The sequence below is a fragment of the Rutilus rutilus genome (genome assembly GCF_951802725.1).
Source record: "Rutilus rutilus genome assembly, chromosome: 19".
Classification (NCBI taxonomy): Eukaryota; Metazoa; Chordata; class Actinopteri; order Cypriniformes; family Leuciscidae; genus Rutilus; species Rutilus rutilus.
Genome location: NC_140232.1, coordinates 753,563 through 769,763, shown reverse-complemented (window position 1 = coordinate 769,763; position 16,201 = coordinate 753,563). Strand labels below are relative to the sequence as shown.

The window sequence follows — 16,201 nt, the reverse complement described above, 5'->3', positions numbered from 1 at the left end:
ATGCACAAATGAATGAATGCATGACAGTTCAATCTTTTTCCATCTTGTTTGGTCTCTATTTGTTTAGAATATTGCCAAAAGTATTCTGGTGGTGGTTTGGAAAGTGAGAAATTCAATGGTATACTTTAAAGACTTCTAACGGTGTGCTTTATGTAAATGAGTTCCACAGGGGAAAGAAGGGTGGGCCACACTGTGTTTCTCTCCTCTGATGCCAGCAGCCAATCACAGCACTGGAATGGAGAAGTGCCAAATTGCAATCTCCTCGTCATCGGAAAGGGATAAAGGTGCCTTTCAACAGATACCCCTTGTTCTGAGTCTCAGGCCTGTAATGGGAGAGACATTAACAGATACACCAAGTTCTGAATCTGTCCTGTATGGTAATAGACAGAAACAGATAAATAACGTTCTGAGTACCGGCCTGAAAGGCTGAGAGTGTAACAGATACGACCAGGTTCTGAGCCTCCAATCTGTGAGGAAAGAGACATTGACAAGCGCTATGTTCAGAGTCTTCATCCAGAGAGACAATAACAGATGCGACACGTTCCAAGTCTCCATGCCAGAGAGACAAAAGCGGATCGACCACATTCTGAGTGTCTGGCCCAGAGAGGTAGAAGACAAACAGAGACATTTGCAAAAAGGTTAAACTCAGCAGAGCAAACCTTCACTTCAAGGTTCCTTCGTCTGCGTGTTCCAGATTAAGGACTTTCTACACCTACTTCAGGGCCTTATCTGTGTGTTCCAGATTTTAGGACCCATTGGTGCTCCAGGAGATCAGCATCCCACGGATCTTCGTGTTCAAGGCTGTTGAACCGGATTCCGTCTCCTTTCCCCACTGCACTGTCACCCAGGCCAGCACAACCAGTGGAAGACGTCACCGCCATTGGTCCGCTCACTCGACCACATGGAGCGTAAATATCACTTTACCAAGCCTCTTTTCAGAGACCTCGGCATTGTTGTATATTATCAGTATATGATTTTCTAATTTACATTAAAGGTAATGTAATAATCTTTCATTTATTTGTTTGATGCATAAAGGTCTTCAACTTTTTAGTTTAAAGCCCCCCTGTAGTGAGTAATTGTATCCCTTAAAACTCTCTGATCACCAAAATTACATATTTAAAAAATTTTCCTTAACCCTCAGAGAGTCTTCGGTCACTTCTGACCGAAAAAATTTCTGTTTTGAATTTTAAAAAATCACAGCTTCATCGGAAGGTTATGATACTTGGTGACTTTTATGGCATTAGGTATGTGTATGCAAAAAAAAATTGAGGTCATGATCCGAGCATGCTAAGTGGTCGTAAAAAAAATAGTCACACTCAGTGCCTTCGGTCAAAAATGACCGACCCATAGGAAATGAATGGGAAATTTACAAAAACACAAAAATTCTCTGAATTTTTGTCTGTACAATCTACAAATCGGCCACGATTAAAAAAAAAAGTACACCGCAGTAAAGGGGTGACACTCTACAACATCAAGAGAGCAAAAAATTCACACCCACCCACACACACACACATACAAACACACTTTTATACACATACACACCAATAAATTCAGATTACAAAAAATCTGTTTTGAATTTTTAAAAATCACAGCTTCATTTGAATGTTACGAAACTTGGTGACTTTTCTGGCATTAGGTATGTGAACACAGAAAAAAATTGAGGTCATGATCCGAGCATGCTAAGTGGTCGTAAAAAAAATAGTCACACTCATGGTCTTCGGTCAAAAATGACCCCCATAGGAAATGAATGGGAAATTGACAAAAACACAAAAATTCGCTGCAAATCAGCCACGATGCAGAAAAAAAGTGCTCAGCAATGAAGGGGTGAAACTCTAAAACATCAAGAGTGAAAAACATAACATAATTAATAATTATAATTAATATATATATGTATAATTAATATAATAATTATTAAAATTATTAAAATAATAATTAATAAAATGTTATAAACCTTGGCAAAAAGTATTATTTGAGAATTTCTAAAAAAATACAATCAATCCACATCTTAAAAGTAAGTAATTTGGTCCAAAAACAACTAGAATTCACAAGCATCTCCATTTAGAGCTATTACAGGCATCTAGTGGTAAACCCATGCAATAACATGATTTATTTAATTTTATGTTTAATACATTTTTTTTTTTTTTTTTTTCTGAAAGCCTAGTCTCTATTTTAACCGAAAATACCGCATAGAAAAAACAAAACAAAAAAAAAAACATTATTTTCAATGGCAAAAAATGGACTATAAATATTGCATAAATATTAATAAGTTCAATCAAATTGTCTCAAAATACTAAATTAAAAAGAATAAATATTATAGAACAAAAATAAATTGCATTGGTTTTTACTGGGATGGAGGAAGTTTCATTTTTAGGTGTCCGGTCAAGGCACTGAATGTGACTGCTAAACGAAGACTCTCTCAGTACTCAGCAATGGTGTTGACTTACGAATTTACACATGGTTTGTCTTAAAGCATATTAAAACACCACATAGACACATAAACAACATTAAAAGCTGGATTTTCACCACAGGGTGACTTTAGGAGAAACAACAGTTTATCTTTCCATAAGATAACATAACTCTGTCATCCCCAGACTCAACTTAATCACTTTATTATGTGTGTCTAATGCACTTTATTCCTTTATCACTCACGGTATTCATTTAGTAGTTGTGTTAATTATTCTTGTTTATCTTTGGTTAATACTATTTATTTTATTACTCTTGTGTCTTCCTTGCCAATAACGAAAAAGCCTCTGCAAGTTAGAAATCTCACCAATCTTTCAGATAATTCAGCTGAGCATTTACATTAATTCCGAATGATTGAACAGCCTCCTGTTGGGAGTGTTCTCATTCTGCCAAGGTAAAAGTCCTTGACTGGAGCCCTGAACTAAGAGAGGGGGAAGGTGGTCATCTGATGTACTCGATTATTTATTTATTTGGGCATTTTTGTGCTTTTTGCAGAAAGGATAGTGGAGATTGACATGAAAGCTTTTTTTGGGGGGGTGAAGAGAGGGGAATGGGATCGGCAAAAGACCTTGAGCCAGATTCGAACCCGGGTCGGACTGAGGCACAGTTGCGCCATATGTCACTGCGCTAACCAGTAGGCTATCAGCGCCGCCGTCTGATGTACTCATAACCACACCTTAAGTTACGTCTGACCCAAAAATCACAATGTCAGCAGTGACTTGAGTACCGATCTCTACTTTTTTTACTATTACTTAGCGTCCTTGGATTGGCGAAAGTAAAATCACTACATTTATTCATGTAACCATTATTTGTTAAGATTTTTCTTTCATTGTAATAACCACTTTTTTTTTTTTAGCCACTTATATTTAGTTAGTTTAAGTCAGCTTATTTTTTTGCATTATTATAGACCCAACTGTACTAGACTCTTAGTGCCACTGAGTGGGGATTTCACCTGGAAACTACCTAGGGCAGTGTATTTCAGGCTTTGTAAACACCATCTAGCCAAGACCCTTTCGTTGCTTGACCCTTTTTTTAAATTTCAGCTGCCCTAAAAATGTGTGATAAACTTAGCTGTCAACATCCTTAAAATCATATGATTCTGTGCTCACCCTTCACATTCGCTTAGAAGATATCTTCCCCCCAGAATTCTCCTTTTCCCAAATGTTAATAAGAAAATCTAAATACAGTATCTTTTAAAGACATAACATTAAATACATTTGCATGAAATGCTGTTCTTATATTATGTGAGCTCCTCTTAGATTGATCATGTGTTTTTAAACTAGACAGATGTATAATGTGTATGTTATAAGTAACTTTAACAAAAAAGACAATTTCCAGAAGGAACACTGCACCAATACATAGTCGACATAATCAATACACTACGAAAACTTCCGATGAATAATGCAAAATCAGTGAAATTCTCTGAAATAAAAGGGTAATGACTCCCTGAACGCAGGACTCATGTGCACTGTGTGATAATGTGAGCTGATGCTCAGGTGTGGATGGATGTGGCTCAGCTGCCAGAGACTGAAGAACAGCTTCATCATCTGCATCTAAATCAGAAACGTCACAGCCTACTTCTCCCTGATGGCAGCAACACACATGCATATGCACGATTCATGCACAACTGCACATTCACAAACACTCATTTGATGAATTCATGATCTGTAAAAAAAAAGTCACAAACATACATTCTCACAAGAAGTCTGAAGTGGGGCAATGAGCTACGGATCAGATAAACAGCTTAAACTGTGCTATATATGTCCTTCCCTTATTTACTCTGCTCTCTCAATGTCTCTGCGGGAGTAAATGGGCTATAAAATGATGAATGATCATGCTGGCTTGTGTTGAAAACAATAGCTCAGACTCAGAGAACCCTACACACACTCAGAGCCTCATCCAAACACTCACGCTAAGAGTGAGAGTGAATAAAACACTAGTCATCAGATATGTCACTGAAGCCCTTCTGGATCGTATGGTTGGCCGATGCTTAATATGCATTTAAAACAGAGCAGTTTCATGGCCTTTATCAGAGCTGACCAGCCAGTGAAAAATAAGTGTGCTTAGTTGTACTGAATGCTTCAAATCTTAAATGTGTATCTAAGAAAAACTGTACATGCAGGTAATAAAATATTAAAGGGCCTCTATTATGCTATTTTAAAGTTTCCTAATGTTGTTGTGGAGTCTCCTACAAGAGGTTTACATGCATTAAAGGTCAAAAAACTGTTTAATTTCCTCATAATATACATTTGCACATCACCACATTTTCAATGATTCTCAAACGACTCGTCAGACGAATCAATCTCTCTAAATCCCGCCTTTCCGTGAGCTACTCTGCTCTGATTGGCCAGACAGCTCAGTCTGTTGTAATTGGCCTACCGCGTACAGCGCGTCGAAAACAAAACCGCTCATTGCCATAACAACACCAGCTGTCCTGAGGCTTCCTACACCGTAAACTAAACACAGTAACGAACCATGACGTCGATTTGACCATATCAATGCGAGCGCGAGTCCGATGATGAAACATTGGAAGAACTAGTTATTCAAGCCGAACCTCCGAACCTCCACCTGGTGTCTGCGCACGCAATATGTGGGCGGGCAATATGCTAATGTTTCGTCTTGACGTCACGACGAAACGGCTTTTGACTCGTTTGAAAAACAATTCATTTCACTGACTCAGAGTCGACTCTTACTTTTGAAAGACAATAACTTTATATACGGTGCACTTTCAGATTTAAAACTTTGCAGGATGTTTTCATTCACTCAGAGCTGTTACACACTACATGAAAGCTCATTTTCAAAAATCCATAATAGGGGCCCTTTAATGAAAATGTACTTAAAGAGTACACTTTCATGAATACAAAGTTATGTCATGAAACTCTAGTGAACTCAATTTGTTAGCGATCACATCGTTATCTTCATAGCGCAGCTGATTGGTTTCTGATGCATTGACATCCAAAAACCAGGCATTGTTGAGAATGTTGTACATCAGCAACAGAATCTTCTGGTTTATTCAAGCCAGGCGACCAGTATATGTAAAGTGAAGAAACTGTATGGTCAAGTCATCTCTTATCTCTTCCACACATGTACAAACACTGGACTCCATACCACAGAGAAAGCAGATACTCCAAAATACACAGATGACTGTGAAATCGAGAATGGCAGTGTGACACGGACTACACAACACCACTTTCAATGAGAAATCAAAAGAGAATGAAAACTTGTCCAAACTGCACTGCACACAATATAGCATAAAGCAGACACACTCAATGGGTTAATGTAGAAACACCATTAAATCACAATCAAACCTTTACCTTTTGAGCCTGTGGACGCTACAAAGACAAAACACAAATTACCATCAAATGAGTGTAAACACACACACATATTACTGCTCGTCTTTACAACTGAGAGCAGTGCCTGGATCTGAACCACCTATTGATGTAAATTTCATTGGATTTGGTCTGTAATGTCCCGAACATGAGGTTTTCCAGACGTTTGGAATAACTACAGTTTATTTTTCCCACAGCATTGATTGATTCTCCAAGTTGTCGATTAATTTTCAAAGCAAAAATGTGACCCAGGACCACAAACCCAGACATAAGGGTCAATTTCTTTAAATTAAAATGTGTGCATCATCTAAAAGTGGAATAAATAAGCTTTCCATTGATGTATGGTTTGTTAGGATAGGACAATATTTGGCCGAAATACAACTATTTGAAAATCTGGAATCTGAGGGTGCAAAAAAAATCGAAACATTGAGAAAAACTCCTTTAAAGTTGTTCATTTATGGTGGCGATTGTGCTGCACTCACTCACACAAATACATGTTTTATATATTTACGGTTGGAAATTTACAAAATCTATTCATGGAACATAATCTTTACTTAATATCCTAATGATTTTTGGCATAAAAGAAAAATCTATATTTTTGACCCATACAATCTATTGTTGCTATTGCCACAGATATACCCGTGCGACATGTGACTGGGTTTGTGGTCCAGGGTCACAAATAGGTTATTTGTTAACTGCACTGCAGTTCAATATCACTTCAATACATTCTTTCCAAACTGTTACACAGTTTCAGTGGTTAGGCTGTTTCGAGCAGGATACTTAGGGCTTTACTAAACAGGGCAAACTAGTGTGAGACGAAGCAGAAAGCAGAAAGCTAGTGTTGATGGAAGCAGAAAGTTCTGCAGGTGATTAAATGACAATATTATTGATCTCCTGCATTGACACCATTATATGAGAACTGAACACCTGTATATTCAAATAGAAAACGTAATGTTTCCAAACTTTTGACCTGTACTGTATATACTGATTGGCTTTCATCACTCTCTCCTCTCCACCAGTAAGCTGGTGTGTGGTGGGCGTTCTGGTGCCATATAAATGTAACAAATTATTAATTATTAAAGAACAGATGCAGTTATGTGGTTAAGACATGCTTTTTACCAGTGTTAAATAATGCCGCAAATACCAGTAAACTGACCACCACAAAATTAGTAAATCACCTTGTGTGATAGTAGTTCTACAAATATGACCATATTTTGTATGAAAACCTGAAAATCCCCCATGATAAAAACATGTATATGTGGAATAACTGCAAATCAAACATGAACACATGTAGTGAAATTAAATTTTTAAGAGATCGCATTAATCATTTAAACCAGTACAGATATTTTAGCATGCACAATTCATTCTTCTGTGTGCATGGGGTTCAAAGGGTTAAAAACGATTTATATGTGGATCCCACTCACATTAAAACATCAAAATGTCAGATCACTCACAGTGTGGTCGGCGTAGGCTTCTGTCCACACCATGTCATGCTCTCGATCGATGACCTTGGGTCGACTGAGCACATGCAGATACTCCATCACATTCTCCTGAACGTCTGCCAGTGTGGAGATCTGGGTAAAATAACCTGACAACACAGAAAACCATTACAATAATCACAAATATTCACTGATATGCGTATGCATACATGCCCGAGTGGAAAAAACCTATACCAAAATGTATTTGAAAATACATTTATTTCATATTAAGTATACTACAAACCCATTTACTTATTTACTGACATATTGCTTGAGACTTACTGATATAAATATTATAATTATTTGGAGTACTTCTTTATTGCACAATACACATTTCTTAATATTAAGCCTAAAATGTGTTTTAATATCACTCTTAGTAAGGATAGTATGATCTCTGTATAATATCAGTCTTCAAATGCAAGATATGTAAAGTGTACCTAAAGTATACTTGCAGTAGTTCCACTTTAGCACTATCACATATACTTCAGTATATCTTTAGTTGAACTTAAGCACTATTTCTGGATAACTAACGTATATTAAGTACAAAATTAGTTGTTCTAATTTAGCAGACTTTAAGTATAGAAATTAAGTATACTAAAAGTACAATTGCATGGTATTTATATTAAGTACATAAATACGTAAATGTATTTGTAGTATATTTAGCATAAAATACATTTATTTCAAATACATTTTGGTATATACATTTTTATTAGGGTGTGCATGCTGTAATTTGAGATTAAAAATTATTTCCAGCGTTCATTAACGTAAGCAAGAAATGTGCTGAATGAAATTGATGAAACTGATGAAATTTTGTTTAAATGCTAATTCCATGTTAACATATGAAAGCTTTAGGCAAATGTAGTGTGTGACCCAGTGCATAACATCCTAAACACACAGCCAACCTACAGAAAGAGCCAAGCAACGCCGCACAAACTACAAGATAAGCAATCAAAATATGATTATTCATAATGTATAAAAAATAATTCATACACAAGCCATAACTTTAACTTGAAGAAACACTGAGCAGAGCAACTTTAGACAAGTGTAGGATCTGTTTTAACTATACACTCGTGTGAAGATCAAGTTATTCAGTAACACTTTACAATAAGGTTCATTAGTTAACATTAGTTAATGTATTAACCAACATGAACTAACAATGAGTAATACATTTGTTACAGTATTTGTTAATCTTTATTAATGTTAGTTATGGAAAGCTATGGAAAACGCCATGGTTGCTGCCACATCCAGTGCCCTACACAAGACTCTCAGACCCCCAACTGGCTGGGGCGGAAGGCCTGCGTAGAGGAGTTAAACTGCTGTTCTGTTATACCCCACACAGTGGAACTCTTGGATAACACTGGGAAAGCGTGCATTTCCAGAGGAGAGGAACGCTGCGGAAGCCATATCTTAACATGTGGAGAATACACATATGGACTGGCCGGTTAGGGGCAGTGCAACACATGTAATATCACTGGGGTGGCTCCAGCCTGAGTAGGGGGAGGCAACACCGGACAGTGACGGCAGAGCGGACTCTGCCAAGGTAAAGACACAGGATCACCGCAGGGAGCTGATCGTGGAAGAATACGTATATGGGATCGCCCCAGGGAGCTGATCGTGGAAGAATACGTATATGGGATCGCCGCAGGGATCACAACATATGGAACCCAGACTAGTACAGGTTATACAAGCATACGAGCACTAGGCCTGGCGTCGGACACTCTGGAGGAACTCTACAGGGTTCGCCTAAGTAGAGAACTCAACTGGAGTCAAAGGCGCACGTATCCACTCCATGTGGAGGGGAGTGGCGCAGCAAGCCGACACTAGAGTGGGAACTACGGTTTTACTGGAAGTGAGCACATGGGAAGAAACCGGCTCAACACGTAGGCTATAAAACCTAGCGAATGTGTTAGGTGTCGCCCAGCCCGCAGCTCTACAGATGTCTGTCAGCGAGGCGCCGTGTGCCAGCGCCCACGAAGAAGCAACACTCCTAGTGGAGAGGGCTCTCAATGTGAGCGGGCAGGGCACCCAAGGCGATGGCATCCCCTATCCAGTGGTCCATCCTCAGCTTGGAGACAGCCTTTCCCTTCTGGAGCTGGTCTGAGGTCCTGAGGTTTTGCGTTCTGTCCACGTACAGGCACAGAGCGTGAACAGAACAGAGAAAAGCCAGGGCTGGGTCTGCCTCCTCCGAAGGCAGCGCTTGCAGGTTCACTACCTGGTCCCGGAAGGGAGTGGTAGGAACCTTGGGCACGTATCCAGGCCGGAGTCTCAGGATCACATGAGAGTTAGCCGGGCCGAATTCTAGGCACGATTCGTCGACCAAAAATGCATGCAGGTCCCCTACCCTATTGATAGAGGCCAATGCAACCAGGTGTACTATCTTAAAGGACATAATTTTTAACTCAGCTGATCGCAAAGGCTCAAAGGGTGGTCTCTGAAGCGTCGAAAGGACCAGAGACAAATCCCAAGAGGGTATCGAGAGAGGGCGAGGCGGATTTAGTCCGACGATCAGGTTGTGCCTTCCCAGTGACTTACCCTCAACTGCATCGTGATGTGCGGCGATAGTGGCAACATACACTTTAAGAGTGGAGGGAGACAGCCTTCGCTCCAACCCTTCTTGCAGGGAGGAAAGCACTGCTCTGATCGAGCAAGTTCGGGGGTTCTCCTCGTGAGAAGAACACCAGTCAACGAACAGGTTCCACTTCAACGCATAGAGGTGCATCGTAGAGGGGGCTCTAGCGGAAGTAGTGGTGTCAACTACCGCTTGGGGTAGGTCACCTAGAACATGGAGTTTCCAGAGGTCTGGACGCGGGTGCCATAGGGTGCCCCGTCTCTGAGAGAGCAGGTCTTCTCTCAGAGGAATGGGCCAGGGGCTGTCGCGAGGAGCACTAGTTCGGGGCACCAGGTCCGGTTGGGCCAATACGGCTCAACGAGCAAAACCTGCTCCTCGTCTTCCCTGACTTTGCACAGGGTCTGTGCAAGAAGGCTCACTGGGGGAAACGGTGGGACGTGAACAACTGGCAGTGGGACGTGTCCGGGGCGGCAAACAGGTCTATCTGTGCAGTCCCAAAGCGTCTCCAAATCAGCTGGACCCTCACTGAGGATGAGTTTGCTCTTTTCCCAGTTGACCCGAAGCCCTAGGTGTCTGAGGTGACTGAGTACCACGTCCCTGTGTTCGCAAAACTGCTCTCTCGACTGCACCAGAATGAGCCAGTCGTCGAGGTAGTTGAGAATGCGAACACCACACTCCTCGACCTCCGTGAAGACACAGGGTGACAGGGCCAGCCCGAAGGGTAAGACTTTGTGCTGATATGCCCACTCCTCGAACACAAAGCGAAGAAACGGTCTGTGTCGAGGGAGAATCGAGACATGAAAGTACGAGTCCTTCAGGTCGATCACTGTAAACCAATCTTGGGGACGGATGCACTTGAAAATGCGTTTCTGCGTAAGCATCTTGAACAGCAGCCTGTGAACTGATCGGTTCAGGACACGCAGGTCCAAGATTGGTCGCAACCCACCGCCTTTCTTGGGTACAATGAAGTACGGGCTGTAGAAGCCGGTCTTCATATCGGCTGGAGGGACCGGCTCTATCGTGTCCTTCGCCAGTAGATGCCCAGAGGCTGGTGGGCGCCGGGCGAACTGAATCGCATAGCCGAGTCTGATGGTACGGATGAGCCAGCGAAACAGGCTGGGAAGCGCTAGCCAGGCTCCCAGACACCGTGCAAGCCGGCCCAATGGTACGACAGACGTACCCGGGGTGGGGCAGAAGGCAGAAGGCAAGGACCCGACTCGAATAGAGGCAGCTATTGTGGCCGTCTGCTGGCGCCAGGGAACGACCATATCCAGAAACGCACAGGCGGAATGACATCCTGAAAAGGACGCAGTATCTCTATCTCTTTGTAATGCTCGAGGCCACCGCTGATCGCGCCATCACGCCAACACTGGAACAGAGTTTTTCTTGATTTCCAACCTTGCAGAGTCTCTATTGCGGCACTCGTAAAGTCAAGTGAAACCACTCGGCTCCGAAGTGAAAGACAAAGGTTCAAGTAGCCGCTTCAGTGTTTATACCCGCACTGCGGGGCGGGGTGCGTGATGCGATTCACACACGCCAACGTTCATTGGCTCATTCTGTAGACACTCGTCGATCGTAACGTCGAACGTGACCGACTGTAAGGGAACTAATGTTAACTAATGAACCTTATTGTAAAGTGTTACCGGTTATTCTTTCAAAGTTCAATATTCAGCAGATAAAATGGATTACAGATCTGCATGAGTTAGAATGATCTAGACTAACCTTTATTAGCACAAGCCATCCACTTGAGATTATCAGCGAAGGCAGACTCTCGACCGATCAGGTACGGGAACACACGCACCTGCAGAGAGAGAGAGAGAGCGAGAGAGAGAGAGAGAGAGAGAGAGAGAGAGAGAGAGAGAGAGAGAGAGAGAGAGAGAGAGAGAGAGAGAGAGCGCTCAGGTCATGTTCAATCCCTCAACAGCAGATAATACACCAGAGTATAATTACTTTACTCTGTAATCTTTGAGCTTCGATAAACGTTGCCAAATGATTAAAGCCACTTTGCTCCAACGATTTGAAAACAAACAAATACATCTATGATGATTTGGTGGAGTCAATCAGAGGCCATTGCATTAGAAATGTCAGAACTAATTTACAGTGGTTCTGCACCTCAAGTGCAACAAATGGAACTGCAAAAAAACAGTGTTCTATAATGTTTCTTCAGCAGAAAATCAGCATATTAGAATAATTTGTGTTCATGTGACACTGAAGACTGGAGTAATGATGCTAAAAATGCAGCTTTTTTCACAGGAATATATTACACTTTACTATATATTCACATAGAAAATGCTGTAATACATTTAATAATATTTCACAATATTACTGTTTGTGTTTTTTTACTGTATTTTTGATCAAATAAATGCAGCAGTGAGCAGAAGAGACTTCAAAAACACTAACAAATCTTACAGACCCCAAACCTTTGAACTGTGTGTGTGTGTGTGTGTGATCTCAGAATAAAGAATAAACCCCTTCAGGCTGATGAAGACCTGATCCTGATCACCCTGTCGGGTTTATTCTGAGATAACAACTGGCTGGATGTACATTATCCCTTACATAACATGTAACAATAAAGTTTACAGTGGCTTAAAAAAATAAAAAAGCAAAACACACCTGATGCATTTTCTATAAGTAGAGTTAAAATCCTTGCTATATTTTTAAGAAAGTGACATGAACGCACCCGACGTTGACTGAACACGACTTCTAAACTCATAAATATGAACTTCCCAGGAGGACTTGAACGCGTCATCAGCACTGAGGGGTTTTATATTTATAGTGAGGTCTTATATACGTAAGTGGATTCTGATTAAACTTAAGCATGTCTGATTTCTCAGCGCTGCAAACACCTCTGATGCTCTCCAGAGTACAAACCATAATATCTCCATAATATGTACTGGAGCATTTGCCAGTATTATTATAATTCAGCTGCCAGTGTTCGTGCTGTCGCTGGAACAGGACCTGAGCTCTGAGACAAGCTTCTACCCCACAGTCAAACCGACTCGAGGGAAGACACAGAGGGTTTAGGGTGATATTTGGGAAATGGCCTGTGTACCTTGACTCCTTTGATTCTTCAGCAGTTAGGGAACCCTGATGGATAATCAATACTGAATTTAATAATCCCTGTGGAAAATGACCTCTTCGCCTCATTTATTTCAAAATAATAGTTTCTGTTTTATAAGCACTCCTACTTTAGGAGTTTAGATCCAACTAGCGAGCAATCCTGAAGAGCTTGATTAGCTGGACTGTGTGTTGGATTAGGGTTGGTTTTTAATGTTGTTTATGTGTCTATGTGGTGTTTTTAATATGCTTTAAGACAAACCATGTGTAAGTTCATAAGTTAACACCATTGCAGAGTATTTTCTCCTTAAAACTGCAGTGAACCAAACAATCACTGGTGTTTCTGACGTCACAAACTACCTTGTAACCAATCAGATCAACGTGTGATTGTCAATGAGTGGATACCACATATTCTAAATGAGGCAAGGGTGTCGAGTTACATTCAAGATATTTTAAGGCATGAAGACTTTTTTTTTAAGGAAAAAACTATTAAATATGTCATTTTAGTGATCAAAGATGAGTTTTAAGGGATACAATTATTGAATACTGGGGGACTTTAAAAGTCGATATAAAGGTGTCATTGCATGGCAAATTGGATTAATGAAGGTTTTCATTGGTTTAATGTAGAATACAAAGAACCAATAGCAGTACAACCAATAAGAGTAAAACATTAACTCAAAGTAGTTTGTCAGTAGATTCAGACCACGAGGAAGACATTAGCCATGCCGAGCAAGAGATGCATTACCAGTGTTGCACATGAAAGGAAAAATAAGACAGAACAGAATGTGACATTACGCCCCCCTTGGAAATGCGCGTCCTCGCGCCGTGATGAAGACAAAAGAAGAAAAATAAAAACAGAATAAGGCGGAGGTTTAGGCGGGTTTTGCCTGGAGCTGGTGATGTATGGTGCTGAGGAGGAGTTGGTGGAATTGTAGACCATGGTGGAGCTGACGGTGGGAGGAACCAGGGTGGAGTCCAGACAGAGGGGGCGGATGGAACACTGGGACCGATCGGCGGAGGCGGAACCATGGTGAGAGGTGGAGGAACTGGTGAAACCGAGCGGCTGACGGACAATGGCGGAACTGTAGACCCGGAAGACGGGAGCTGAGCCGATGACCAGCAGGACTGAGGTGATGACGTGAGGATGGATGACCGGGGTGACGATGTGGTGAGGGAGGCCGACGGGGAGGTCAGAGGAAGGGAGGAGTCCAGGGGTGCCGAAGGGGTGCAGGGTGAGGGTGCAGCCCGAATCCCGGAAGTCCATGGCTGTAGCTGGGCGTCGACCGCTGTAGGCCGACCTGGAGTGGCGATCGAGCCCAGCGGAGCTTCCAGGCAGACGGACCGCAGAGGTGATGAAGGAGTGGTGGGTTGAGGTGAGGATGACAGGACGAGGTGGCGGTGTGGGCCTGGAGGCCCGAGGTGTAGCCGGGGACTCGGCCTCACGACACGCTGGTGGAGGGAGAGCCCGAGGCATAGAGGATGAGCCGCACGGAGTGAGCGGCTGAGGCAGAGCCGAGCAGCTGGACCACACCAGTGGTGCCAACGGATCCAGGGGACTGGCCGGAACCAGCGATGGAGACGGGGTAAGGACAGGCTGGGATACGGGCAGAAGATATCCGGACGGGACCGGCGAAGAAGAAGACTTGAGGGTGGGGACTTGGGAGGGAATGGGATCCGCGGACCACAGGTCAATAAGGTCCAGGTCCGCTCCTGGCTCTGAGGTGGACTGGCCTGCCTGCGTCGACTCCGAGGCCTTGATGTTCTTCGGCTCTTGTTCCTTGATGGTCTCCGTGGGCGCCTCGGGCTCGCTGGTGGTGAGGGAGAGGTTCCCGTTCTGGATCAACCAGGTAAGGTAGTTCAAGTAGGGCCTGCTCTCCGGGTGAAGGAGAAGTTGCAGCACAGGTGAGTCCATAATCTTTATCTCAATTAGAGAGGTCTGTTCATCTGTCACGGTGCGTGCAGGCAGAAGATCACAAGTCATAAAGTTCCAATATAAACTTTTACTCACAATATCACACAAAAGGTACAGACGGGCAGGAGGGTTACACACACCAATAAACGACGTGAATGGACAAAGACTGACTGAACTGAAGGAACTTAAATACTAACACTGATGAACTGAAAACAGGTGACGATAATTAACTGAACACAGGTAGATGAAGGTTAACTAATTAAGGATAACAAGAACAGGTGCAAACATGACAGAGCAGAATGTGACAGTTACTTAGTTACATTTTTAGAAAAGTAATGAGTTACTTTTTACTTTTGCGCTTTTACTTTTGTAAGGAACATTATATAGAGTCTAACCTTTAGTTTAAACTGATAATCGTTTGTTTTACTGGCGTTTTCGCATTTTCCTCTATTGAATCTAGTCATGCATCAGCTCTTCTGCCACTCAGTCCAGCTGAGGGAGTGTGTTCCTGCGGGAAACGCATAACTGCTCAGCTGGATTCAGTGTTTCACCTGTGCTCTCAGAAGGTCTCTAAACGCTTTTTCATGAAGACATATTTTCAACCTTTGGAAATGTATTTAGAGTTAGAATGTTTTTTAAATACCAAGAGGTTTGCAAAAACCAGAGATGGATAAAAGAGTGTAAGAGTCTTAACCCCTATTTGGAGGGCAGAGTTTCCAGACTGAATATTATTATTTGTTACATGCAAATACTGGGGAACAAGAAATGGGAACAATCTCGTATAAAATCTGTCAGTCTGCAATTGAGAAAATACATAAAACTTCTGTGTGAGTAAAGGATCGTTCCTACATTTAAAGCATTCCAGTCAGTAAGATTATTTGCAAACTGGGCCTATAAAAACTCTTCTTACCTTTCTGTCGGGCCAGTTGTATGTAGCAAACACAGCGTCATACGTTTCCACGGCTCCATCCGTCACTAACATGATGGCCTGACTGCACACACTGCCTCGGCCCGTCTGATTAAACTGAACACACACACACACACACACACACATCACATTATGAGAGGTTGGAATTAATAATCAATAATAAAAGCTAGCTAAGGAGGGTTTAAATATACAGGGCAGTGATGAACTAAATAAGACACAGGTCAAGAACCTAATCGGTAACTATAGCGACATATGAGAACATACTTAGTAACCGAGGAAACACAGGAAATTATAACTTACATCACAGATATATCAGTATGAAATGAATATCAAAATAAAAGTCCTTGGACAGAAATTAACACAACAGTGTGTGTGTGTGTGTGTGTGTGTGTGTGTGTGTGTGTGTGTGTGTGTGTGTGTGTGTGTGTGTGTGTGTGTGTGTGTGTGTGTGTACTTGTACAACTA

At 41.9% G+C, this 16,201-nt stretch overlaps 1 protein-coding gene across 1 annotated transcript in view; it reads right to left on the bottom strand.

Annotated features, from left to right (window-relative positions):
* cacna2d3a (calcium channel, voltage-dependent, alpha 2/delta subunit 3a) overlaps positions 1–16,201 on the bottom strand; it is a 122,867-nt gene that overhangs the window by 61,353 nt on the left and 45,313 nt on the right. Inside the window, exons 11-14 of the mRNA XM_084389743.1 lie at positions 15,719–15,832; positions 11,562–11,640; positions 7,247–7,380; positions 5,778–5,795 (exon numbers count right to left, since the gene is read on the bottom strand). Of these exons, the coding sequence (XP_084245869.1) occupies positions 5,778–5,795; positions 7,247–7,380; positions 11,562–11,640; positions 15,719–15,832 (345 nt within the window). The remainder of the gene's footprint in view (positions 1–5,777; positions 5,796–7,246; positions 7,381–11,561; positions 11,641–15,718; positions 15,833–16,201) is intronic.